General features: G+C 34.7%; 1 protein-coding gene across 1 annotated transcript in view; it reads left to right on the top strand.

Moving 5' to 3' along the window:
• The window catches only part of Usp47 (ubiquitin specific protease 47), a 507668-nt gene that overhangs the window by 378641 nt on the left and 101248 nt on the right, over positions 1 to 27779 (top strand). The window contains exon 25 of the mRNA XM_089246367.1: positions 5972 to 6682. Within this exon, the coding sequence (XP_089102493.1) occupies positions 5972 to 6682 (711 nt within the window). The remainder of the gene's footprint in view (positions 1 to 5971; positions 6683 to 27779) is intronic.

Here is a 27779-nt window from a genome sequence, read left to right as displayed (position 1 = left end):
TCTTAGAGTGTAAGAAATACATAGGACTGACTTTTGCTGCTTTTATGCTCCACCCACACAGCAACTGTACAAGATCAATGACTCAAGTCCTTCTGATTTACTGATGCCTTGGGATACCCTGTGGGTCATTTCCTGGCTTCTCTCCTACATCCTCATAACTTATCATGCCTTTCACATTGAAAGGGAGCTCAGCAAATCTCTCAAAAGCAACTGGTAGCTCACTAAGGGGGAAGGATGTTGTTGGAGACCACTATGCTATGGGGTATCAGCATCAATAGTGTTGAAGACGCCAAGGCAGTAAATGGTACTTATAGAAGCTCTCCTGACACCAAAAATGATATGTCCCCATTAAAGGGAAAGTTGTCACTTAATTTAAATTTTATATTTGGTTTCGTATAGATTACTTTTTCAACTTCTGATACCTCCACTGGTGAGGCTGCTGTAAAGAAAAGGAAATGTTGTCAGAACTTCACAGAGGAATATAATAGGGTATGGCCATGTCTAGTTATAAAGTGCCATCAAAAGAAAGTTATGCTTATGTGCACTGCGTGCAATATTGAGTTCTCTATAGCTCATGGTGGACGCAATGACTGTAGACGTCACGTGGCTTACAAGAGACATTTGGAATTGCAAAATGCTGAAACAAGTTCCCCCAAAATATTTCCTCATATTTTAGCAAAAAAATGAGTATGAAGATGTAAAATCTGAATGCTATTTTACAAGATTCCTTATCGAACACAATATTCCAGTTTCAGTAGCTGATCATGCTGGTGCTCTTTTTTCCAAAATGTTTCCAGATTCAGAAATTGCCAAAAAGTTTTTTTCAGGCAGATCAGAAACAGGTGTTATCGCTCGAGCAATAGCTGCTGTCAAGAAAAAAAAAATTGATATTTTTCATAAGAAATAATGACTTTGATGCTAAAAATTTTTTTTGATTCAGAAAATGGTTAAGTCAGCACCACTCTTCTTTCCCTTCTGGAATGTGCAGACAATACTGGAGAAAAAATTTTCAATGTCATTGACAACAAATTTAAGAGATTGGACATTCTGTGGGAAAACTGTGTCTTTTTCGGGTGACAATGCCTACACAATGGTAGAAAAGAACAAAAGTGTAGCTTTTTTCATTAAGGCGCAGCAAACTGACATCAAAATAGTGGGATGTACGTGTTGTCTCTGCCTGTTGATGTGGAAAGTTTTGGGATCAAAATTTTTTCTTTCTAGAAAAAAGTAGTAAGAGACAAAACAAACTGAGAGAAGTTCAGATTTTGTGTGGTGAAGAACCTCACAAAATATTAAAACATGTCAACACTCTGTGGTTGTCACTGGAAAACATGAGAAGAATTGTTGAACAGTGGGAGCCTCTTGCAAGTATTTTCACTAATGACACTGTAGACTCTGAAAATAGGCAATACCCCTTGTAATGAAGAAGTATTTTTCACTTCTTCTGAAACAAAATTATGTTGTTTATTTTTTCTAAATGCCATACGAGCATTCAAGAAAATTAATGTGATTCTGCAAAAAGAACCCTCATATTTAACTTCTAAAGGATGGGCAGAAGATCTGATTATTGGTAGTGCAACAAAAGGCTATTCGAAAAGTGGGTTGTCACACCTGGAAACAGTTTTATTCAGCTGTAAGAAAATGTTTGTGCTGTGCATGTGATTATGCTATAAAAAAATTCCGATGCCATGACGATTTTTACTTAAATGCCGCCATTGCCGATGTTAATCTGCGATGGACTGCCAAGTTCAAATCTATATAATATTTTGTCGATCTCTTTCATTTCTCTGAAGAAAGAGATAAATTACAAATGGAGTTTTGCATTTTACCAAAATGATGAGTTTTATCCTGACATTCTCAATTGCGATAAAATGGATGAACGCTGGGTCAAAATTGGCAACTTAAAATATCCTGATGCAGACCTGCCAACTCTCCAAATTTTTTATCCTTCCTTCTGCTCTCGGGATTTGTTAAAATTTCTCCGGATTTTGGCAGAAAATTAGATTTTACGTGAGCTTTCACATTGTCGTGACATCAATGACTGCCGTCGTTGTTAGGGGAAACACCCATAGAGGACAGCCGTGGTCATTTCCATTGAGCAGCCATAAAAAAGTGTCTGTGACTGCATTTAAGCAACTGGCAAAGACGTGACTTTGTTTACGTAGCGTTTTTTGGCAATCATTTATCAGGGGCATGACCTTGGTTGACGAAATTCCTGTATAATTGTTGTTGTATTCCATTGACAGCCGTGCAGTAAACACAAGTTTTTTCGTCAGCAGCTTTGTATTTTGAGGTTTTTAATTGTTTCCTCCGATTAAATATGTCTTCAGAAAGAAAATATAAAACTTTAAGCTATATAAAGCTAAATATAAAGCTTTTAAGAGTTCATATACCCGAGATTATCAATCACTGATAGCATCCACGAAAGGAAACACTTATGCTTTAAGAACAGTATGTAGATGTCATTTCTCTATTTCGCATGGAAAGACTGACATACACTGGTGTAAGAAATTAAGAGAGTTTGCAGACTTGGTCTATTATCTCTTGAACTACTGTACCGATTTTAATGAAATTTGATATGTACATACATTGATACAATAAAAAACAAATAACCATTAAATAATTGTAATACACACGCATGATCGTGTGTAACACTCGTTGGAGTCGGAAGGTATGAAACAGCGGTTGCAGAATAAACAAAAAAGGGGTTAATAGATGAGTTAATAGGGGGTATGGTCCCCTCTTACTGATATACAGGTCTCGCAGCGTGATTTCATACTTGAAATAAGGAGGCAGTTTATCATTTCCTGTGGCAATTGGTCCCACTCATTCAGCAACGCTGTTTTCATTCCCTGGGTGGTTCCCAGAGGGGGGGATGTGAGTTGCAATTGCCCTCCCCAGTGCGTCCCAGACAGGCTCTATAGGGTTAAGGTCTGGAGATCTGGCTGGCCAATCCATCCTGCGAATATCCTCACTCTCTAGAAAATCGTCGAGCAGAAGAGCTCTATGTGGCCTCACGTTATCGTCCATTAAAATGAACTCAGAGCCAACTGCACCCCTGAAAAGGCGAACATAGGGCTCCAAGACCTCATCCCTATACCTCACACCAGTCACAGTGCCTCTTTCAAAGACATGGAGAGGTGTGCGGCCATCCAACATGATGCCTGCCCAGACCATTAAACCTCCTCCGCCATAATGGTCGATTTCGCGGACATTGGAGGGTAAGTAGCGGGTCCCTGGTTCTCTCCATATGAACGTACGGCAAGAATCGGTGCTTAGGCTGAACTGGGACTCATCAGTGAAGAGAACGGTTGCCCATTGATCCATACTCCAATCTCTATGCTCTCTGCACCATGATAAATGGATTCTCCTGTCCGTAGAAGTGAGCGGGACGCAAATAGCAGGTCTTCTTGCAAACAACCCTCTCTCATGAAGTCTTTTGGAAACAGTCACCCTTGATACACGGGTTCTTGTGGCTGCATACAAGTCACGAGAGACCTGAGAAGCTGTAGCACTCCTGTTACGCCTCGCTATAATCGACAAATGGCGATCTTCTCTGGCTGTCGTGGCTCTTGGTTGACCTTGCCCAGGCTCTCTCTCTCGATGGATCCGGTATCCTGGAACTGTTTCCATAAGTTACACACGACGCTGGGCGTTAAATTGAACTCTCTACAAATCTGGACTTGAGATTGGCCTGCTTCTAACCTCCCCACAATTCGCCACCTCATTCCATCATCTAAACATTGGTGGTTACCCAATTTTACTGTTACAATTTGAAATTAACCGATTGCTGAAAAATAACATCAAGAAATTCGCCGAGGTGTGCTAGTGAACGAAATGCGTCTTAACTTATGCGCTCTTATAAAGCCGCTTTCATTAGTGGCTCCGCCTACACACACGTGTACGCTTACGTATTTGACGTACAAGATTTGCATTTTTGTCTAGAAGCAGTGGTTTTACATTCAGTTCAGTTCTTTTCATGAAATTCGATAAAATATGCAAATTCTCTTAATTTATTTCACCAGTGTAGAATTATATTCTGCTCAGGGTGAAGGGGGAGGAATGGAACTTTTTCTTAATCGATAAAAAAAATTTTTAAAAAAATCAGATTTCTGGATTCCAAAAGTTGGCATGTCCTCTGATTGATCTTACGAGTGGGTGTGCGGTAGCTCAGGTCAATAAAATACTCCCCTAAAGTACTAAAGGATGTTTAGAGGTGTCGCGAGTTCGATACCCGGTTCGTCCTTGTCAGAAAACTTTACTGACAACAGAAACAGCGACTTGACCGCAGAAAAAATTGCTACTACAGGGAGTCCCCCATCGCTAGGGGTTATCGCGCAGACTACTCGTTAAGTATAAAAATCAAGCCTGCCATTTGGAATCGGCAATAAATTGTAGGTCCCCTTACCATAATACTATGTTAAAATTTGAATGGTATGACTGCAATATAGTTTGTGAGTTTTGCACTTGCAGTAAAAAAAAATCACAAGTTACTATACTTTGCCACAGTTCCTGTTCAGAATTCAAATTTTCTTCCTAATATTCACTATTGATAAGACATGAGAAAAAATGATAGGGAAGAATAGTCTCTTCATATCTTGGTTTTATGACGTACAAATAAGGCATCAAGTCAGCATTTTGTTAAAACCCCATTCACGTTTGTAATAATAATCAGTGCTATTTGCACAATCTTTGTGTAGCTGATATATTGAGTGCAATTTATGCAATTTAAGATTTCAAATTATGTTAGGTATGCTTCTATCCACCTCATGGAGATAGTCACTCATAATAATGAAAAAGCATTACGATTAAAAATGTGTCTAAGTATTTCAGTTGGCTGTTGTATCTGATGTCTCCCAGCAGCTCTGGTCTTATTGCGTAGGGAATGCCTGTCAATCATACACAAAGTCCTATGATAATTCCCAAAATACTTTTACATTCTTGTTTTACGCGACACATTGCTCCTTATAGTTATATACTGCCAAGTAATTAGATAAATGTGTAGGAAATACTTTGTTTCATATGTTCAGCGAACATATATTAATTATACTTCAAATTATATGATATTTTTTATACTCAGATTAACATTTTGAGTGGTAATTGAAATAGTGTTTTAATATATGAGTGTTTTATTGGAAAATTAAATATTGCACATCTTGGTGAGATATTTATAATTAAATGTTAAAAAAATATTGTTTTTAAAACATAGTTGATGTTATTTTAGAACCATTGAGGTAAATAACAAGGGAAGGGCTCATATGGCTTTTGCCTTCTAGGTTCCAGTGCCTATGAGGTGCTGTATTTAAATGAACTTTGAATTATATATAGAAATTTATTAAAAAATCAAATTTTTGAGTGATATTTTTCACTGTACTATGATTATGCTTTTTGTCTTGGGGGTACCTCTCCCCCCTTCTGACAGGCTTCAAGCCAATGTTAGCATGTCTGCTCGACATATTTTTTGTTGAAAATTGTGTTATCTTAACTTTTTTTGAGATGGACTGTACTTTTATTATACAAGGGAAGATTATTATTTCTCCATAAAAGAGGGGTGACTGCATCTGAGGTGTGTCCGTTAAGAGAGGCTTTACTGTATTTACTTTTTTCTCTGCTTTAATTAACGTCAACCTGATATGAAACATAGATACTGTATTTTGCACGTTTTTCTGCATGTTCAGAGATTGAAAAAATATGTTGTCACGGTATCACATCAACATGTTTTACAGTGCATTTCTTTACTTTTTCGCTCTGCTTATTTCTATTTCAAATCAGCCAATTCAATTGATTCTTAGAGTGTAGATATTTAAGAATTACTTTGAATCTGGGACTTGAATTTCCTGGCATGTGGGAAATATAAGGTATATTTTTATCTATCTATATAAATCTCAGTTCATTATGTTGAGTCGAAAAGAAGAAGGAGTTCTAAAATTAACATAAAATCATATATTTCTAATTGAAATTTCTTTTATAGTGCCTGCTGTTGAAGGAACAGACCCATTAGAACGAATCCGATACAAAAGGAACTTGAATGTGTATAAAAGATCAAAAACGAAAGCCCGCACCAAGTATGATAGTGTGTCTTGTTTTGATTTGGACTTCTCTAACCTAGTCACAACACAAAGTAATCCTCAAGCTTTGTATTTAACTGAATCAAAAAAACTATCTTCAAGTGTTGAACTAAGCAAGAAATGCCAGCCAACTGTGACACCAGATGATACATCTCAAGATTGTGATGAGGGACTTGGTGACAATGATATGGGTAATTATAGTTGTCTACCAAGTAGCTACCAAAGTTGCCAAGCTGTTCATAGTGATCAGTCAGAGGACAGCAGTCTGACGGATAGTGAAAGGACACTTGTAGGTGATGAGCTCTCTCCGCGAAACAACTCGCCTGACATTATGGGAACCGAGATTGAATCTGATTATGATCCAGCTCAGAGTTATAGTCCACCAGAAACTGTGATGTCATCTGATTTGTTTGACTCTATGAACAGCAGTGATAGTAATGTTCGTACAGAGTTTTCACTTGAATGTGGAGAGTCATCTTCTGAAGAAGAAACCTGCAGAAATGTAAAGTTCAATGCTCAATTAGACACTAGGTTGTGTGAAAAATCACCAAATATTATTGTAAAAAGGTACTTTAGAGCATGGCCTTATACAGACTTAGAGACAGGAGACAAAAGTAAGTATTTAACACATTAAAATTTACAAAGGTTATTTTTCGTTTTTTGTATAGATATGTTCATTTTTTGTATAGATATACAATGCAAATACCAAGGTATTTGCATTGTGTGATAGGGGGTCGTTCAAGTATTACATAAACCAAATTTTGGTCACTTTCGACTGCCACCCCCCCCCCCTTCTTGTTAGCAAAATTTAGTAATCTGAGTTTAAACTGGTGCTGGTCTCAACCAAGAATGTTTTGGCTGTGTCCTAGATGTGTACACAGGGAGCAGATTTTAGGGGCCCTGTGTCAATACCTTCTAGAGCAGAAGGCCTGACCCCGAGATTCGTGACGTCATCGAATTCCGTCCTAGAATCGTCTTCCCTGTAAGATCGTTTTCCAGCAGCACCACACACTGTAGCGCCGTTATATATATTTTTTTTTGACCCACCCCGCTGTAATAGATATTTTTTTCTTATAAAAAAAAGGTTGAATTACCTAAGAATTTAGCACTCGAATGGACGAGTTTATACTTATAATTCAACATTATTTTCAAGTATCAATTAGAGCCAAAGTTTTTACGAAAACTTGACAATATTTGAATTACCATTTGACATCAAAATTTCCCCAAGAGAATTTTTCGGAATTTCATTTCTGTTGATTTTAACCAAAAAAATATCCATTGAATACCAAAATTCAAGTATATGTAAAATATCCTTTATTTTTCATTAAGATAGACATATGCAATATTCACTATATATTTTGTCATTTAAAAAATATATACAGTATATACAAACTTTTCACGTAATGTGTATTTTATTGAAAGGAAGAAAAAAGAACGAATGAACAAATATGCTTTGCTCCTTCCAGAAAATTTCAATGAAAACTATGGATTAGATATAGATTGTATGATTCTCATTCGTACACAAATTCATAACATTCAAGTAGTAAAAATCCATTTCAAAAATAGTTTTTTTCTTCAATATATGTCACCAGTTTCTTCTTTGCATAAAATTGTTTTATTATTTATAACTTCTCTTAAACATTCATTTTTATTCGAAGATTCTTTAGAAATAAGCCAGAAAAAAAACAAACCAAGAATACTTAGATTAATTTTGAGGTTTGTTATGAAGCAAAGTGTGATCTATGTTCAAGATTATAAATATCATCAGGTTCATATTTTATTTAGGCTGGGGAGAAAAAATTCTATCCAATGTTTTTCACTACACACATGGAATTACACAAGAAATAAAACTTGCTAGAATTGAAAAACAATCTTTAATTGAACATTTGCATTAAACATGAATTCAACATCATTTTTCAGTTTCTCAGTCACAACGTCATTATATAGAACATAACTAACAACTACAGGAGTTGACACGACAAACCCCTTTAACCAAATTTCGTATGATTATGAAACTTCCATCTTCACACATAACACATAACCATCACACATAAACACATTTCTTTTTCAGTACTTAAATGCTCAGAGTGGAAAGAGTATCTAAGTTTTATCATGAAAGCATGTGAGCAATATATATATATTCAGAACTTGATGGCAATTTTCTGTGAACGACTAAAATCATAACCACCATCATTTATGTATAACTTTTTTTAAAAAAAAAAAGGGAGGTGTAAAATGTACCAGTAATGAGACACTTATTTCAAAGATTTAAAAATAAAAAATGAATTTAAAGGTGAATTTGAAATTTTGAGCTGATAATGATGGATAAATGTTTGACTGATATTGAAAAGTAATTGAGTAAATATTATTTCAAGTTTCGGAGCTAATTAATTAAATGTTAAGTGGCCCATTACTTATACATTTACCGAACTTGATCAAAACAATCAAGTTTCCTCTTTGCACATTTTTCATTCCTAATTTTCCCTTTTTTCTTTGTCACCAAATCATTTTTATTCATACACAGATTTTTGAGTAAAATATTAGATGAAATCCATAAAAAATTTTTGAGCAATATCAGCTTCCCTGTGACAACTACAACATTCATATACATTTCCTAAAATTTCAAACTCTTCCAAGGTGGTAAAAGCTGTGTTTACAAGAACTTCTCTATGCTTACTCTGATTATTATATATCATTTATTACTATATATGATATGATTATTACTATGATTATCTGATTACTGTGATTACTTTGATAAATTCAGCAGTATCAGTAAAATGAGGGATATTTCTGTCTGGACCCAATATATTTAAAGCCTCACAAACAAACTAATTGAAGACTGAGTACAAGTTCGATGTTTGTCTCTCTAAATTAAAAGGTCTGAGATTTTCATGTTAGCCCTCTTGCATATGAGACAACATTTGCAGAGTCTGTCATACAGTTGTTTCACTGATGCAAAAGATGCTGTACAAAAATTGTCAACTGAAACATCAAAGTTCAGGTAAAAATAGCACTTGCCATCATTTCTTTGATTTAACCAGTTATTTCTGATATTTTTTAACAAATACACACTATAACAAAAAATAGTGGTCTCGATGGACACCGAGGCTGGGGATACATATATAAATTCTTATGTGGCTTTGTGAACAAGCTCATTGCTTTTCTATTGATAGCATTGTTATCAGTGACAACACCAATAACTGTGAAACCAATATTTTCTAAACCTAAAATAACTTAGGATAACATTACGTAACAATACGTGATTTATCTTGAACACAGGTAAAATATGCACAACTTCTTTAAAAGGGGACATTAGGCTGGAAACTATAAACACAAAAGCACTCTTCGCAGCTTCTTCTGTGTTGAAGGCCATGCCAACAACAGAACCTCCCTTATAATCAAAATAAGGTTTTATGTAAATTTCGTCAACAAGAAAAATAACTTTATCTGCATCAGAAATATATTTTGCTCTGACTTTTATGTACATCAAGAAATTTTGACTCACCTCCTCGGTTGGTGAAACTGGTAGTCGCTGACTAATTTTCCTCAAAGTTGATGGATGAGGCAGTATTATTTTATTGCTAGATCTTATAAATTTGTACACTTGTGGCGAAATTGAATGTAACAGAGTAGCAAATATATGATGTCATTAGAGTATTTAAAGTTGTTTTTTGCACAACGACTAATCTTAATTTGTTCCTCTATAAAATTTATCAGTAATTCATTTTCACCAGTCTTCAAAGACAGAGCATCATTGAAGAAATCTATTTTAGAGGAATTTTTTCCTCACACATAGGATTCATACTTTTAAGTGTGTCTAATATATCAATTAAGTCATTGAAATTTGTGAACTTATATGGGAGGGTAAATTTTGTAATTCTTTTCAATGCAATACTTTTTAGATAAACAGAAACATTAAGATTACTTACAACCACTGAATGCGAAATCTGTGGGTATGGTTGTATATCCAAATGATAAACACAAAATTTTTCACTGATTCGACACTTCATAAAAATTGTCAAGACCAAATGTTTCAACACATCACTGTAGATCTTCCATACTGCTGATTTGTCTCTGCTGAGAAAATGTTGCTGCATCAGTCACACTTTCCTCAAGGGCCTTTTTAAGCGTTCATTCTTTCAGTGTTTTTTGTAGTTTGGAGATAACCTTCGTTTAATAGGAAGTGTCATAGAAGTTGATGGATATCCTTCGAAGAGGCACGGCACATCGTTCTTTCTTCTCTTAATTATCAACGGAGCTGTTAAAGTATTACCACTGTTTCTGTCAAAAGCTGAAGATTCTGTTAACAAATCCATGGCCAGAAAATGCAGTTCACATACCTAGACATAAAATAAGCATAATCAGACTGATGGCTATTGGTAATAACATGAAATTAATTTAGTCTCTGACCATTACTTGTTCTCCATAAGAGATGGGACAAATAATCTGCTGCTAAATTATATATAATATACTATTATTATAACTAGTTAAATACTAGTTCATAAATTATATGGCGCATTACTAGTTAGGAGTAAATAATGATTTACATTTCCTTGATTGGATATGAAATTGTAATTAATTAAAAACAAAAATCATTTGGTAATATTAATGTACTATGATGTATCATTGTCAAATTTTGTCAGTATCATGGCAATATCTCCCAATTACCAGTTTTACAATATCTATTGAAATAAAAAAATTCCATACTTAAAATTCAATATTTAAAATTACCAATAATTTCATTTCTTAATTAAAAACACTAATTTCATTTACAATTGTGATGAATTTTAAGGAAATTAATATTCGGTCACGAAATATTTGCTATCTGGCCAAAACATTATCTGAATATTTGGTACTCGGTTATTCCGCCGAATCACTATTTGTCCCATCTCTTCTTAATATCGGAGTTGATTTTTTTGCATTCCGTTGTTTTTTTCTTTAATTTTTCTTAAAGAATAAAACAATATAATGTTTACGAAATGAGCACTTACACTACTGCGATCATTCGGTACGAAGTCCTTTCTTTGGATGGAATTCAACCACTTCTTCTTCAGATCTTCACATTTCGGAAAATAAAATACAGATACTTTTGGGTCAGACATATTTCTATAAAAAAATATCTAATCGACGACCACGTGCCTTCGTTAATGGCGATTTCTTGGGAGAAGCAGAGCGTGGATCGGGGGAGAATGCCGAGAAGAAGAAATTCTCTTTCTCGTTTAAGCCGGAGTGTGGTGACGTCACAGCATCGAAAATATCTCGGGCGAAGGCCTTCTCTCTAGAAGGTATTGCCTGTGTCCACAAGATATAAAATTAAATCTAAAAATTTGAATTTGAAATATTTTTGTAATTCAAATCATTGTTACATGTAAAAAAAATTAAAATACAGTAAAACCTTGATAAGTCGTCACCTCAAGTTATCGAAAAATTATGACGGGTTAAGCGGATTGACGACTTAAGCGGAGTTCCTTCAGTTTTAAGGTGTGATGTTATGAAAATCGTATAAATTTAAAGTAATATGGCATTTATTAAAGTATGAATCAAAATACCAATATTAGTAAAATTTATAGATTGCAAAAGAAAAAATAATAACACTTTTTACGTTTTTTTTGATCTCTCATTACTTAGTGTGGTAAAATGTATTGGTACACTTTGATTTATACTAGTAATTTTTAATTTAGACTAACAGAGCAGATTTTAGAATAGGTAGCTTTTCTTCATAACCCTATATGACACATTAATGTTACATGTACATCAAAATTAAAATATTACTGTTTTAATTCTTCATCAGTAGTTTATAGTACAACTACGGGGTATTCTCTAACACTTTTGATGTGAGGGGGGATCCTTTGCAGGGAAAAGTAAACAGAAGACCTGTGAAAGAATGTCTGATTTTTTTTCAACAAAGATATTTTGTTTAAATTTGAAGCCCTAAATTAGTAGAGCCCATGCTTTATATGATTATTATTCGTTCCTGCGCATTGCACTTTGACTTTGACTTGATTAATTTGATTCTTCGATTTACATAATTTTTGATTTGCTTGCACTATATGTAATCTTTGACGTATCAATAAATTTTGGTTTTGCCGGAGATGCTCTGGTCCCCCCTGGAGAGGGCGAAGAGCTTACGTTGCTTCTTGCAACAGAGCCTGGGTGTCTTGCAGTTTCTCCAGTACAGCCTATGCAGAAATGAGATCTAGCTTGAACAGTTCCCAACTTTCCAAAAACCTTAGTCGGCAAATGAACTTCCCCAGCGTAACTTTCGTTACTTAAACTGTTCCGTTTGGGTATATAGGATTTTATGGTGACTTTTAAGCATATGGCAATGCTGTTAACAAGCTCTTTTTTTGATTGGAGCCATAAAAATAGTCTGTTCCTCTTTCTTTAACTTTTTTCATAGTGACGACTTAACCGAAATTAGCAACGAGTAAACGAGGGTTTAATAACATTGTCATTGTGGTCTATGAGAGCTGGAAGGGTCTGAAGAAAAATTACGTCTTAACCGGGGTAACGACTTAACAAGGTTTTACTGTATATGGAAAAATGTCTCTTTTTATATGCTGTTTTAATTTATTTCCCTAAATTCAAAATGCTTTTTGATAACTAGTAACAAGATTTCTCTGGAAAATTTAACCTGTGCCCCCAAAGGTAGGTTCTGCATGAGAGCCCCTGGCCCTTCTTTCCTTCTGTTATTAATTAGAAGCATTCTAGGACAGGGGTTTATAACTTAAAAGCTCTCACAGAACCCTTAATAGTTATGAGGTTGTTCTGTGGAAGCCTTGATGCTTCACAGAATCCATAAAAATTAGAAATATTTCTCTAATATACAGGGTGAATCTAACCTATTCTGCCAAACAAAAGGGGGTGATAGACATGCTCATATGGATCATGAAACAATCTACAACCCTGTCCTATCTTGAACCATTTTCGAGTTATGGGGGATAATTGATTATGGAGAAAAAATTCTTCATGTCTGGAAAAGCCAAAATTTGTGATGTTTCTGAGAGACCAACATGCAAACTAAGCACATATGTGGAAAGCACAGAAAGAAATCCTATAAGGTCACACCAATTTCATTGAAATATCTGGATTTAATGGTGAACTACAGGCGCTGAAAAATTGTCAAAGTTCAAAATCAAATTGTCATAGAAATTTCGAATTGTCAATTCTGCAATCACGCCTCTAGTTACAATTGGTCACATTTGCCAGAAACATGTCCATTCCACCAGCTTTCGAAAGAACCTAGAATAAACCAAATTGGTCATCTAGTTCAGGAGAAATTGAGTCGTTTGTTTGAAATACATCACTGAAATCTGCGTTGGTCAAAGTAATTTTAAAAGGTTTTGGCGACAATTTGATTTTCCACTTTACCGATCTCTCAATGCTTGTAGCTCTTCATTAAATACGGATATCCGGTAAATAGAGGTAGTGTCACCTTATACGATTTTTTTTTTCAAAATCAAATTTTTGCCAAAATCTGTAATCGCCAATTCCGAATTTTTGTTGAATATATACTTTGACAAACTTTGATTTCAGTGATTGCAAACAAATGACTGAATTTCTCCTGAACCAGAAAATCGATATGGTTTATTTTAAGCTCTTTTGGAAGCTGGTGGAGTGGACAAGTTTTTTGCAAATTTGACCGATTGTAGCTAGAAGGGTGTTTACAGAATAGAGATAAGACAGGGTTGGTGGGGTGTTTCATGATCTACTTGGGCTTGCCTATCACCCTCCTTATGTTTGGCAAATAGGTCGGATTCACCTTGTACAGTAGACTCTCTGTAACTCGACACCATAAAAGTATTGACAAACATGTAGACTTAAGCGGGTGTCAAGTTAGCTGGGTTTCACTCTAAATTTTTGTCCGATCGTTTTTGTGTATGTAATTATACGCATTCAAACAATTCGATTGAATGCTAATTCTCTCATTAATTTTAATTTGGGTTGTTTCATAATAGAATCAAAACATATAAAAAAATTTACCTCATGAAAAATAATCAAGTACATTTATTATTTCTGCAGAAAAAACAAAAATTCTACACTGTTCAGTTTATCCCGTGATTGTTCGGCTTTTTCCTGAGTGCGTAGGAATCAACGCATCACATCTACAGCTTTCAATTCATCATGGCGAGATGATGTAGATACTTCTTCATCTGAACTGCGGGGTTTTTAATTTTCCAATAAAACTAACGCTTTCAATTTTTCTAGTTCGCAGCCAAAAGAACTGTCAAACAATCTTTGTGTTTTTTACTTCCTTCACATTTTTCGCCTTTGAAGGCATGCATTTGGTTAGGCAAAAGGCGAAAAAATGAACCTTTCTCATCACAATTAAACACATCTGCATTTTTATACCCTTCTATCATTGGCTTCAGAATATCATTCTTCCAATTTCCAACAGTTTCTTGAGATGCAGATATGCTCTCTCCGCAAACTTTCCTAAAAACAATGCCATGGCGCTCTTTGAATCGGGTCAACCATCCACTGCTTGCAGTAAAATACCTTGATTGAGATTTTTTGCGAAATCCTTTGCTTTCTCTTGAATTATTGGTCCGGATAATGGGATTGAGTGAGATTGACTGGATTTGAACCATACAAGAGTTGCTTCTAGGTCACTGAAGTCTGATTTTCTTATGCTTTTTCTGCTTGGTTCATAAGATTCAAATGCTGACAAAAAAATTTTCCCTTTTTTTGGCAAATGTTGAAATAGTGTTCCATGCAACTCCATATTCTTTGGCAAGTTCACTCGATTTTTACCCGATTCTATTTTTTTTTAAATTTAAACTTTTGATTTTAAACTTAAAGTGTGAAGTTTGCGTGGAGCCATTAAATGCCATTGTATTCACGGCCGTCGATACTCAAGATGACAACAAAATGACATATTCAGTGTCTAACTAGGCTTTAGCTCTTCTTCCAAGAAATCGTGAAACTGAGTTCCACCGAAAACATTCCAATAGATAAGATTTTCATCTAATTTTGGATGTTGGCAATATCCTCACATTTTTTCAACCGTGAAAAGAATGAAAGACCTTTTTTGGAAACTCCACTAAAATGATAAGCAAGCCAACAGGTTTGAAACATTCTTCACATACACGCCCCCCCCCCCCCGCCCCCAATGCAAAAAAAGGGGCTCATCATAGAGAACAAAGAAACAAAGGATTCTCAAAGTACCCATGAACAATGTCAAAAAATTCTTATAACTGATAATAGAAGGCCAATTGTAAAAACCAGTCGTGGTGAAGGGACAAAAATATCGTAGTCGACTTAAGCGGAGTTAAGCCAAACATGTGTCGAGTTAGAGAGATTTTCCTACATTGAAATTAGTATTGTGCCAACCAAGGGAATAATAGATGTCGAGTTACAGAGTCTACTGTTATAAGGTGTCACTACTGATATCTCAACAGCAAAATGCCCCCCCCCCCCCCACAATCAAAATGATATGCTGACGCATAACCTTCTAGTGGAAAAAACCACCCGGCAAAAATAGTTTTTCATGAAACAAGTTCTGAGAATCTTAACTAACTTCACAATTGGAAATATTTAAAACTATTTTTTTTACCTCTAGAATCAGCTGTTTTCTTTTCAATTACAAAAAAAATTTGGAGATAAATATGACTAAAAACCATTTTTGATAAGCAAATAGCTTGTAAAGAAAATCTTAATAAAGTACATGTTTTTGCTTAATGAAGCCCAACAACATGAATATATATTAGTTGTATCACAGAAGTGAGTGTATAAAATTCCTTCTCATTCCATTAGTTTTGATAAGGTTCAATGAAATTAGTGCCACAAAGTTTCATCCCAAAGTATGAGATAAGTAATATCTGATTAGATCACCATCATTGACTAAGCCCACAGTATTTTAATTTTCAACCTTTATGCTAAGATTCTTGTAAAATTTATTTTTGTTTAGCATCTCTTAAATTAAAATATGAAAGAGTAAACTATTACAAACCTTGTATTACAGATTTTGTATGTCTGGTTTTCTGCAACAATCAAAATTTAAATTTGGCACTGCATATAAGAACTGATCAACAAATTTTGAATATGCTTATGCACTAAAGGGAAAACTGAGAATGAAAAGCAATGTTTTTTTTTTTTTCTCATGTATCATTATTTTTCCATTATTGTTGGTACAGGAAATGAGCTTGTTAAAACCGATGCTCAAACAGTTCTACTTGAAATACACACCACTTATATAAAAAGCTCCTGATACTATTAATTTTATTGCCTTCAATAATTCTAATCGGAATATGGAAGAAAATAAATAGTGAAAAACTGAATCTATCAAAATTATAGTTCTAATGATTGATAACATAATATCCATAATGTAATATTGTATTCTCTCAGTTTTTTCTCCATTTTTACTAGTTTTTTTCACTCTATACCACTGTCCTGGCAAAAATTTATTTTTACCTGCAGAAAACGAACACCGCTTAGTTACATTAATTACACTTTTTTCGTGTTAATACTGATTAAATGGATTGTGTCATTAGCTTATGTGTTCAGTTCTGAGCATTGCTCACCGAAGTAATGAACAATGATGTACCATAATTTTTAGATTTTTAGGATACTGGTAATTTAAAAATATTTGTATCATTGGTGTGAGGCTGCAGGAATGTAAAAAGGTAATTTACAAAAAAAAAAGTGAGTGCTGTTTCATAACACACATTTTTAATGCCTTTTATTTTCCCAATCACTTTACTAATAACTGAAAAATAGTCAATTGGAAGAAAAAAATTTCTTCATTCTGTGGTTTAAAACTTTAGCTAGAATTTTTCTCCTTGTTAAATTTGATTTTCTCCAATTTTAGTTTGAATAAAATTATTTCCATTTTTATATTTTCACCCCCAGTTTCTTATGTAATCATCATTCTAACCCATCCCCGCCTTTTCACTAAAAGCAAAAAAGCAACCCCCATTACTGCTTATGTAATAATGGCTCCTTACACATTTGTTTTGCTATATTGTTTATTTGTTCTGCTAATCTCAAAATTGAATAGTATTTCTGTGACTTGTGTGGGGTTGCTGTCTTGAATTAAATAATAAAATTAAATAAATTAATTAAAACATCCCACACATAAATAGCTTCCATATCTGGCTCTACATAATTTATGCGAGAATTGCTAAAAAAAACTTCAAAAGTGTCTGTGTATGGGAAGTGTTCATTATGCAGGTTCCACTGTATAGGCAACTTTTCCGAATGAGGTAGAACATAGTAAATGATTAAAAATGATTAAAAAAATAATGAACATAGTAAATGATTAAAAATGATTAAAAAAATAATGAACATAGTAAATGATTAAAAATGATTAAAAAAATAATGAACATAGTAAATGATTAAAAATGATTAAAAAAATAATGAACATAGTAAATTATTTTTTCTTTCACTAGAAATAATGAATATAAATGGTTTGTTAATTGGTAAGTCTCTCTGCTGTTGTAATCAATACTTCAAATAATGATCACAAATTTAATTTAATGCTCAAAGTATTTTTACCTTGTTGCAAAAAGTCATCTCACAGGCCGCATGTGACCCACCCATGTTTTAGATAGTACATCCTTTAGTGTCATTTCAGTACAAAATTTATGGCTTTTTAAGTACAGTAAATTTTTATGTAGAAAGTGTTGGTTCCTTGTCTGTGTCATTTTTTCAGTGGTTCAGAAATTTATAAAATCTTCCCGAATTGAAGGAATTTGAAATAAAATTCAACATGCAGGGATGGGATTGCTGCGCCATTAGCAATTTCCTGCTACATACTGCGCCATAACGTTGATTTTCCGAGAAAATTTGGCACTTCTGCACCAATCAGGGCTCTCCGAAATTTCCCTCTTCAACTTTCGCTTTCGATGACGTCATTTGAATCATGCTGTGACGTCAACCTCGGCATTGCTACTGTAACTTATAGAAAACCTTTGTGTATGTTCCGGTTTTTTTTGTAGAATTCATCAAGGTAACCGGTTCTGCCAAGGTTTCCTGCATTTGGGTGTGAAAATAGTGTGTCCGTATTTCTGATTCCGAAAACTCGCGTCGACTTCGATTGATTAAAAAATCAAATTTCATGCGGGCACACTATGTTTGCACCATCGAGCTGGAGGGAGTATGACGTCAGCGGTCTTCGCCTTGGCAGTGCTGAGAACGGCGTCCGCAACATCATTCGTCAGAAGATCACGTGACTCAGTGAAAACACACACAATCCCCCGTTACTTTCTTATGGCATAAATAGAAGTTTGAAGCAATAAATGAAAGAAATAATTTCAGTATCGATGAGATAATTCCAAAATTAATGAAAGAAAATTTTTAGAATTAATGAAATAGATAATTTCAGTTCCAAAATAAATGAAAGTGATAATTGCAGCATTAATGAAAGATAATTCCAAAATTAATAAAAGATAATTCCAAAATTAATAAAAGATAATTCCAGAGTTAATAAAAGATAATTCCAGAATTAATAAAAGATAATTTCAACATTGATGAAAGCGATAATTCCAAAATCATAAAAGCGATAATTCCAAAATCATAAAAGCGATAATTCCAGAATTAATGAGAGAGAATTCAGCATTGATGAAAGAGAGAATTCTAGAATTAATGAAAGAAAAATTCTAGTTTTAATGAATGATAATTACAGCATTGAAATGAAAAAATTTTGGAATTAACCTTTTACCGGCCGAATTCAGATTCCAACTGATTTTCATTATTTTTTTTGTTAATTTCTCCTTCTGAATTTTTAGTTAAGAGATATCAATCGAGAAATTGAAGAAAAATAAATTTCCCTATGCGTTTTCTTGAATGTTCCCAATTGGGAACATTGGCCGGATCTGACTAAACATAATTTTCGCAGTGAAGCCATCTTACAGGATGATGCAAAATTTGTCATCATTTAATAAATTTATTTTAAAAATTAAAGAATATCCATATGGAATTTCAAAAATGATGGAAATAAATTTTTCTCGAATATACTCAAAAGGCATGTATATCTGAATTATAATAAAGAGCTTATGATGAGCTGAAATGCTGGTCTAAAATTCACAAAAGAATACATACATATGAGTTTAGGTTTTTGTATGGATCCCTTGGCATAGCTGCCAAGTCTCCCGAATTTTTCGGGAATCTCCCGAATTTTAGCTTCATCGCTCGACCTCCCGAAAAGTTCTTAAATCTCCCGAATTTTTACAAAAATCACAAAAATCCCTAATTGTCCCTAAAAATTCCCTACTTCGTTAAAAAAAATCCCCGTTCATGAAAACAATCCCTAAGGAATTTCTTGTGGGGCATGAAGCCTCTTTTTTTCCCCTTTCGAAATGACGTCACACGTCGTAAATGGGGAAATTCCCTTTTTAAGGAAGTTTTACAAACCCTCTGATGGTAACAAGAAAGTTGTTTGTCTCATCGTGCAGGGAAATGGCTTAGCAGCCAATGGTCCTGGATAATAATCGAAGATTCTAGTGACGTGCATGTGGTCAAAATTTCTTTTGTTTAAGTTACGTACGTGCGATATAACAAAGCGTGAATAATGATAAGCAAAAACATATTTAATCAATTTTAAAGATACTTATTCCGATGAATTTCCTTTCATCAAACGTTCCAGAAGAGCACCGACTTTTCCTTTTTGTCCAAATAGTGTTACGGACATAAACATCGGTCATGGAAAGACTGCCATCATCACTCGTGAAATAAAAAAAAAAACATCAAGCAAGTGTCACAAAAAGCCAGTGTTCTTCAAAAATTGACGGTGTTTTCCTTCATCTTCCGATGATTTTGGGGTCATTCGCGCAGAATGTTTGTTCACAGCGTTTCTGATTGAACACAATATTTATTTTTACATCATTGAAGTTTTGGCCTCCAATTTCACTTGTTTTTTGCGTAGGAATTTCACATTCCCAAGGGTTTTACTTCCATGTGTGTAAAATCCCTATTTTAATTTGACTTCAGTTTTTGAGTAGGGATTTTATTCCCTACACTTTATTTTTTATGTTTGGAAAATCCCTATTTTATTTGGAAAAATCCCTATTGTATTTATTAGGGAGTGGTTTTAGCATAAAATACGGGTTTGCGCGAAAATCTCCCGAATTTTCATTTTCAAAAGTTGGCAGCTATGCCTTGGTAAGTTAAAAGATATTATTTAAAAATATAAAGAGAGAGAAAATATTATTTACAACTCTAGTACCTAAAGGCACAGGCTCCGATTACTGCTTACTAGCATATAATTCCATTTTATATGGGAAACCACATTGTTTGAGCAAATCATCCAAATTTTAAATCCAAAGCGAATCGGTTTTCCCCATATAAACATCTTACTTGAATGATGAGCGTAATACGGTACTATTGATTCATCAATGCTTAGTTTATCATGGAACAACCCAAACCGAATGTGTGTGAATTTTTCATTTAATTCATCATAGATAGCCAACTTATCACTGAGTTGTAAGAAACAGTTATCCATCAAATGGAAGTTATTTTTTATGTCTCTAAAGTTATTTCTCGGCATAACAGTGGGGACGATCGGTACTGCTGTGTCTACTGAAAGTACCCCAGCAATCATTTTCACTTGGTATTCTGTGATACCCACTTAGCAAAACCAATCCAAAAAACTTTGCGATTTTTTTCCACTCAATTTTCAAATTCGATCCATGTTGTGCGACATAAATATTTGTCATCTCAGCCAAGTAACTGAGGTACTCTTGCGATAAAAATTTGAAAAAAATATCAATCGAGTCGGCTTGCACTTAGCTCAGGAAACTTATGACTGATTGCTTCAGTAGGTTCACTTATATTTTTGTCGAATGCAGTACTTTTTCCACTTCGGTTGCATGGATTTTAGTCTTTTGGTACTTGACACATGATGTTTTCTTATTTTTTGACTGGGTAATTATCTGATCATTGAAAAGCAATTTTGATGTAGAAGGCATGTTGATAGGATCTACAAATTCACCCACAAATGAACTATGTGGTGATCTTAAAACACAGATATCCACAAACATCTGCAGGAACGACCGGGACAAGCATGTTGTCATCGATATCTTCCTCATCTGTAGCCCGCTCATTTTCATCAGGCAGTAGCTGGCACATTTCGAATTCTTCATCAGAGAGATGTGATATATCAGAATCTCTCAAACTCAGTCTAAGAAGCTACTAGTATAACAAAAAAGATGGTAAAAAGAAGTGTAGAAAGTCACAAGACCAGATATCAACTGAGAACTGAAAGACCAACATACCAACAAAATTACTCAAAACGTAGAGGGGAAGGGGGGGGGAAAGGTCAGTCACAGAAAAAAGGGGGTGCTGCATGTAAACATCAGAATGTGAAATTTGATACTTTTCCTTCCTTTTGAGACACACCAGAGAGAGGGAAAAAGCAATAAATTGTTTTTTCGGAATGCCACTCCTCTGCATTGCACTTAGAATAGTCAGTAGTGGCCAATGTTCCCAATTGGGAACAATCGTAGGAAAAGTTCCCTGGAATTCAAACAAAATTTTTTGTCTCATTGAGCATTTCTTATCATTCTTGGCAATATTCTACAATTAAAAAAAAATTGAGATGCATGTATGTTTACAAAAACTATTTTAATAATTAAAACATAAACTTACAGATATTTTCCCTTGAAAATGGGTGATTTTAGAATAATAAATTGATATGATAAGACCTGAATTGAATAACTTTTGTCTTTTCTAAATTAAGTTCAGAACCTTATATGTTCAGCTATTTTCATTAAAGAGAAATATTTTTTTTTGAATTAATCAAAAGAATGTTCCCAATTGGGAACATTGGCCGTTAAAAGGTTAATGAAAGAAAAATTCTAGTTTTAATGAAAGAAAAATTCTAGTTTTAATGAAAGAAAAAATCTAGTTTTAATGAAAGAAAAATTCTAGTTTTAATGAAAGAAAAATTCTAGTTTTAATGAAAGAAAAATTCTAGTTTTAATGAAAGAAAAATTCTAGTTTTAATGAAAGAAAAATTCTAGTTTTAATGAAAGAGAATTTCAGTTCCAAAATAAATGAAAGTTATAATTCCAGCATTAATTAAAAATTATGTAATTAATGAAAGGTAATTCCAGCATTAATAAGAAATAATTTCAGCATTAGTGAAAGAAATAATTAATAAAGGAAATAATTCCAGAATTATTGAAAGAGAATTCCAGAATTAATGAAAGAGATAATTCAGCATTGATTCAGAAGTAAGGAGTCCAGATCAGACTCATCTCGACTGCATCAAATCCAGGAAGTCCTTTCAGATAAAAGTGTTTTGGTGAAAGCTTTGTTTCTGAAAGAAGCATCAGAACTTTTTGAATGGCTTTCTGAAATTATTTGAAAAAGAGGAGCCCTTCATACACATTTTGTATGATGAGCTAGGAACTCTTGTTAGAAAAATTATGGCACGTTTCCTGAAATCTGAACATATTCAGAATGTTAGAATTGCTGAGCTTCAGAATTTAGCTGTAGAAAGCAGTGAGAACTGGAGGAAAAATGCTTGCTGAGTTGGGGGAATGTTCTCAACAAAAAATTTCTATTAGGTGCTAGATCATCAAGCACTTGCTCAAAGTTTTACTTTTTGAGAACACCATGCTAGGAAAAAATGAAGTATTTGCATCCCATTTTCCGACTGGAAATCTCTTCATTATTATGTATTGAATAGATTGTTTCAAAGCTACCGCAAGTTTGTCCTTTGGATACCCCTGTTCTCTTGGATGAATAGATTTCTCTGCAGTGTGAAGATATACATGTGAGTTATCAAAGGTTAGATAAGTATTGGGGATCTATATTTGATCTGAAAAACTTGGATGGAAGTGAAAAGTTCAAAATTTTGCTTGTGCTTGTCAAAGCCTTAATATGTCTTGCCCACATGGAAAAGCAGACAGCGAGAAGAGCTTGAATGTAAACAAACATTTCCTGCAACATAGATCAAATCTTTCGGTTGAAAATATCAATGGCATTAGGCAAATAAAATCTTATGTACAGCATTCTCGAAATGCTAAAGATATTGATGTCGATGCCAATCTTCTAAAAGCTGTTCACAGCTCGCATCAGAAGTACCAAGACAGACTTCAGCACCAAAAAACTTTTGATAAGAAAGTTCCACGACCAGATGAGAATCAAAGACTAAAAGCAGAAGAAAGGGAGTTGGAAATTCAGTTGTCATCATCAAAAACTATGCCGAACACTGCAGAGAAAATGATAGAAGTGGGGATAAAGAGAAAAAACTTTGTAGGTATCGAAAGTGGGCAAGTTTGTCTGAAAACACCGAAAGAAAAAAATGTGTAGTGTTCTTGAGAAATTGGAGGAAAACAGTCATGAGTCAACAAAATGTAATGAGGTTTTTTTTTAATGTATGCTTATTTGTTTAATTTGTAAACTTTTACTTTTTCTTCTTACGCCCAGCTTGGATTATGACTTATAATTTTTACGTCCCTACAAGTGAATGCAAGTTTTATCAAACATATAAAACTGATTTTTGATGCCGGAACCCTATAACTGGTTAAAATGTTCAACATTGAATAATCTGATTATCTCGGTTCAAAAAATTTTCATTTTTGACAAAGGTAATAATGATTCTGCTCACTGCTCCGAATTCACAGATTACTGCTCCGAAACACTAAATTTACTGCTCCGAAAAAAGTCAACAGCAATCCCGTCCCCGAACGTGGTAACTGTTGAAATTTGTTCAAGATTTTATTAGTTTATAGATAACAGTAAAATAAAATAAAACTATATTTTATCCTTAATTGGCCATTGTAACTTAAAAAATCCACTGTAATTAATTAAATTGCTGTGCAGATGTATTGTTTCAATTAGCACATTGTTCATTGGTCATGAGTTAACTTGTGCTTTCATACTTATATATAGCTAGTGTGATGAGTAAGCTTTTCCATCAAAAGCCTGTCTACAATGTGTTTAAAATATGCTAACAGGGCCCATGTACATCTGTAAGGGAAAGGGGAGTTCAATACATTTTAGGGGGGTGAACCATAGAGGGGGTTAAAGTTTGTTATTTCATCTCATTCGTTTTGAAATATTGTAAAATAAGTTTTAAAAATAATGTTTTTATAACTTCCAATTATAAAGTATATGCTTAGAATGTGTAGTATACAATTTTCTAACAAAGCATGCATATTAAATCAATTTGTTTCATTTACTGTCACAGAGTATAAATTATTATGTAATTTAAAGTATAATTAATTCATGTTTTTTCAAAAAATAATTGTAATGCATAATAATTTTTTAGTAGGAACATGTTAAGAACTTAAAACTGATCAGCTTTCTCCACTAGTGAGTTTTGGATGCTCAGTACATTTTTTTTTATCATGTGGTACTATTTAAGTGTAAAGAGTATCATGTCTATGGTTGACAGACTTTCCCTATGCAATAAAACAAGTCTCTGGGAGACCTCAGTTGTAACAGCCAATTAATATGCTTAGAAACATTTTTAATCATTATGAGTGACTGTCTTCATTAGTATACTTGAAATAGAAATTTAATTTGCATAAACTGGTCAAAGATGTATAGTAAAGCAACTATATATCCATAGGCGTAAACTTGTATTCAGCCCATGGGCCCCCCCCCCCCCAACATTTTCGAAGAGCCGGCTCCCAAAAAATTTGAGTGGATATGTTTCTCACACTTGGCTCAGAAAAAACTTTTTGACAAAAAATTTCTCTAAATAACATTACTAGAAAGATTAGAAGACATTATTAGAAATCCATCTGCTCGAAATTTTATTTTATTTTACTTTTCTTTCAATGCACTTGTTCTGTGACAATAGTAGTCTTATCTCGCAATCACCCCAGCATCCATCCATCCTAAATTGCATAGTCACAGAGTGCTGCCTGAAGGTACCTCTAGAGATAACTTGGGGGGGGGGGGGGGTAGAATCTTTTCTATTGCTTGTACTGTCGGTAAACTCAAGAGCATCTCTTCTTCTTTTGTTGAGTGTGACACATGAGACAAGAGAAAAAAAGAAAAAAACTGGGAGGAGGTAAAGTGAACAAGGATGAAGCTTATTAACACGTTTGAAGGCCCGATTTTTCAAGCCTTCACAACAGAGGCTCTGACATGAAGAAATTAACATTGTGTGGGGAGAGAGCGCTTAAAGTTACTGGCCGTCCTGTATATAAGGGGTTGAAGCACATACGCAGGAAACAGAGGACGCACTGCATTGTTTTTCTAAAAATTATTGGTGGGGGGGGGGGGGGAGTCTCAGAAGCCTTACAAAATTTATCGGGGATGGGGCTCAAATATCCTCCGCTCCTAGGTTCTAGTGCCTTTGATGAGGAATCAAATACGTAATAGTAAAATAAAATTCCCAAACACAAAAAAAAAAAAAAAAAAAAAAATTAATGGAAAATTCCAAGCCTCTGAGCCGAGTACCATTGCATTCTAATATTAGGAATATGAAATTTCCTTCTTACAAATCAGGGATTCCCAAACTATTTAAGTTAGCATCACTCTTAGAAATTTTAAATGTTTCAAGTAATGTTGAAGGGTGAAATTTGCACCCTCCCCTGGTCTGGCACCCTGAACACTTGACCTCCCAGTTGCAGCCCTTTCCAGTACCCCAAAACGTACGGTAGCCAGGGCTGGAATTAGGGAAGAAGGCAGTTTTTACAGATGGAAATCTTGAGGGGGCTGCTAATTCTGGAAGTTGGGGGGGGCGAAAAATATCGTTTTGATCGATTTTTTCAGCGGAGAGGGTGGAAAAAATTACATACTCTTCCCTCCCTCCACGACTAAAATGATCCTGTCTCCGTTGGACCATGCTTTTGGACTGAGATCTTTCGAGAGGACCCTGATTTTTCACAGGGAAGTGCTTGGAACCTGTCATAGGCATAAACTTGTATAAGGCCGGTATTACACTATAAAAGTTTGGTAAAATCTCTTTTATAAAACTCAAAAAATTCAACCAATAAAGCTCATAGGTTACGTTCGAGCAAATGCAACAGTTAATCTTATTTGATGCACTTTTCAAGTTTTATAAAAGGACTTTTACCAAACTTTTATAGTGTAATACCGGCCTTAGGCCAGTGGGATCTAGAGACTCCCCCCCCCCAAAAAAAAAATCGCATGGATACGTTTTTCCACACCTAGACTCGGAATAATCAAGTCACATCAGTACAGCCTTTATACGAACCTGTGACATATAAAAAGTGGCGATTTTTCCACAAAAACTTTTTTCTGGCCATTTTTCAGCATGTGACTTATTTATCGGAAATTACTGTAATTTTTTCTATGTTCCATTGTAAATTAAATTGGGGAATTTCTAAAAAGTAAGTAGTATTTCTTATGTTATTCAAAATTGTGTTTATTTCAAAATGAAGAATTATTCTCAAGGTTTTATTAGGGTTCTTCTTCTCACGGTCACTTCTTTTTTAGGAATGAATTTCTTTTTATTTTGCCGATGACCGCAAAGAGGAGGGGGTTTTACATACCCTGTTTACGTTCGCTCTTAGAAATTTTAAATATCTTGAGGCATCTCAGTCGATCTCGAGGAGGCATTTTGATGCTTCTTTCCCCCTCCCCCACGACAATAAAATGATCTTCACTCCTAGTTACAGCCTGTCCGTGGCGTCTAGTTTCGTTTTTACTGGGGGGGCATTCAGCGGGCTATAAGCAGGGCCATGGACTCCCACATACTGTAGAAGCGTTTCTAGCCTGGGTTCTTTAGTGGGCCCCCAAAGCCAGACTTTTCACAGGTAATGGATTCACTATAATTAATTAGTAGCATGAAAAACTAAAAATGATGGTAATTCCTAGGTTTGAAACTAGGCTGGGGCAACCGGGATAATGCTCCAGGAACCTGAGCCAAATGGGTGGCCCCAAGAAAAAAAAATTACACTTATTTTGCACATTTCTTAAATTGACAGTTTCTTATTTTGCAAAATGAGAAGAGAAGAGTAGGAGGAATCCCCCTTTTTTTTTGAGTATAACCCTTTCAAGGGAGCCCCCCCCCCCCATGAAAAACTATGCGGCGGGGCCCTGAGAAGGCTTGCTAAAGACGTGACCCCCCAAGGCTGGAGCCCAGTATACAGAGGGTGGAAGTTTTTGGGAGAAAGAAAGCGGGAAGACAAATAAAATCAGTTTCCGAACTGCTTCCAAACATTTGAAATATTTTTTATTCCATGTATTTGAGTCTTTTTTTTCTTTTTATGATAAAGGCGGCTGCACCTTCCATAGCTGACAAAGAGCATTTCAATAGGGTTCAGTTTCGGCTGCTTCAATGCAGGTTTTGTGAATACAAGCACCATTTCCTAATTAGAAGGACGGGGGAGTGTATGCATGTTGCTTAATGTGGGGAATATGTCACCTGAAGGCATCTGCCCATATGGGAACCCCTGCAGTCTCCCGCAGAAGAGAAAAGAAACTACATTCTTTATGACGCCGCCAGTCAGGGCTTTGGTAAAAGTTTTTTTGCTTAATGGATGGCCATCAGTGAAACAGGGACGCCAACAGAAGCAGTTCCATAGGTAATCCTAAATTTGAATATAAGGAAATTATGGTGGTGAAGAAAAATCTGCTATAGACGGGGAGAATAGTTTTGTTTGGAGCCACTTGAAGTAAAATCCTTGTTTTTCCCTGAAACCCCCCCCCCCACAAATGTTGAGATAGGCAGTTCCACAGTATATTATAGTTTGTGTGGACCACATTTGGTTGTGCATGTACAGTATAACCTTCTGTTAGTAGAACATATTGCATTTACAAGAAAAAATGAAAAATTCAAGTTCT

This window comes from Pholcus phalangioides, unplaced genomic scaffold, assembly GCF_987345545.1.
Source record: "Pholcus phalangioides strain wild (caught in Gottingen) unplaced genomic scaffold, Ppha-v1.0 ptg000017l_1, whole genome shotgun sequence".
Lineage (NCBI taxonomy): Eukaryota > Metazoa > Arthropoda > Arachnida > Araneae > Pholcidae > Pholcus > Pholcus phalangioides.
Note: the sequence above shows the minus strand (reverse complement) of the source record. Positions and strands in the feature narration are given on the sequence as shown.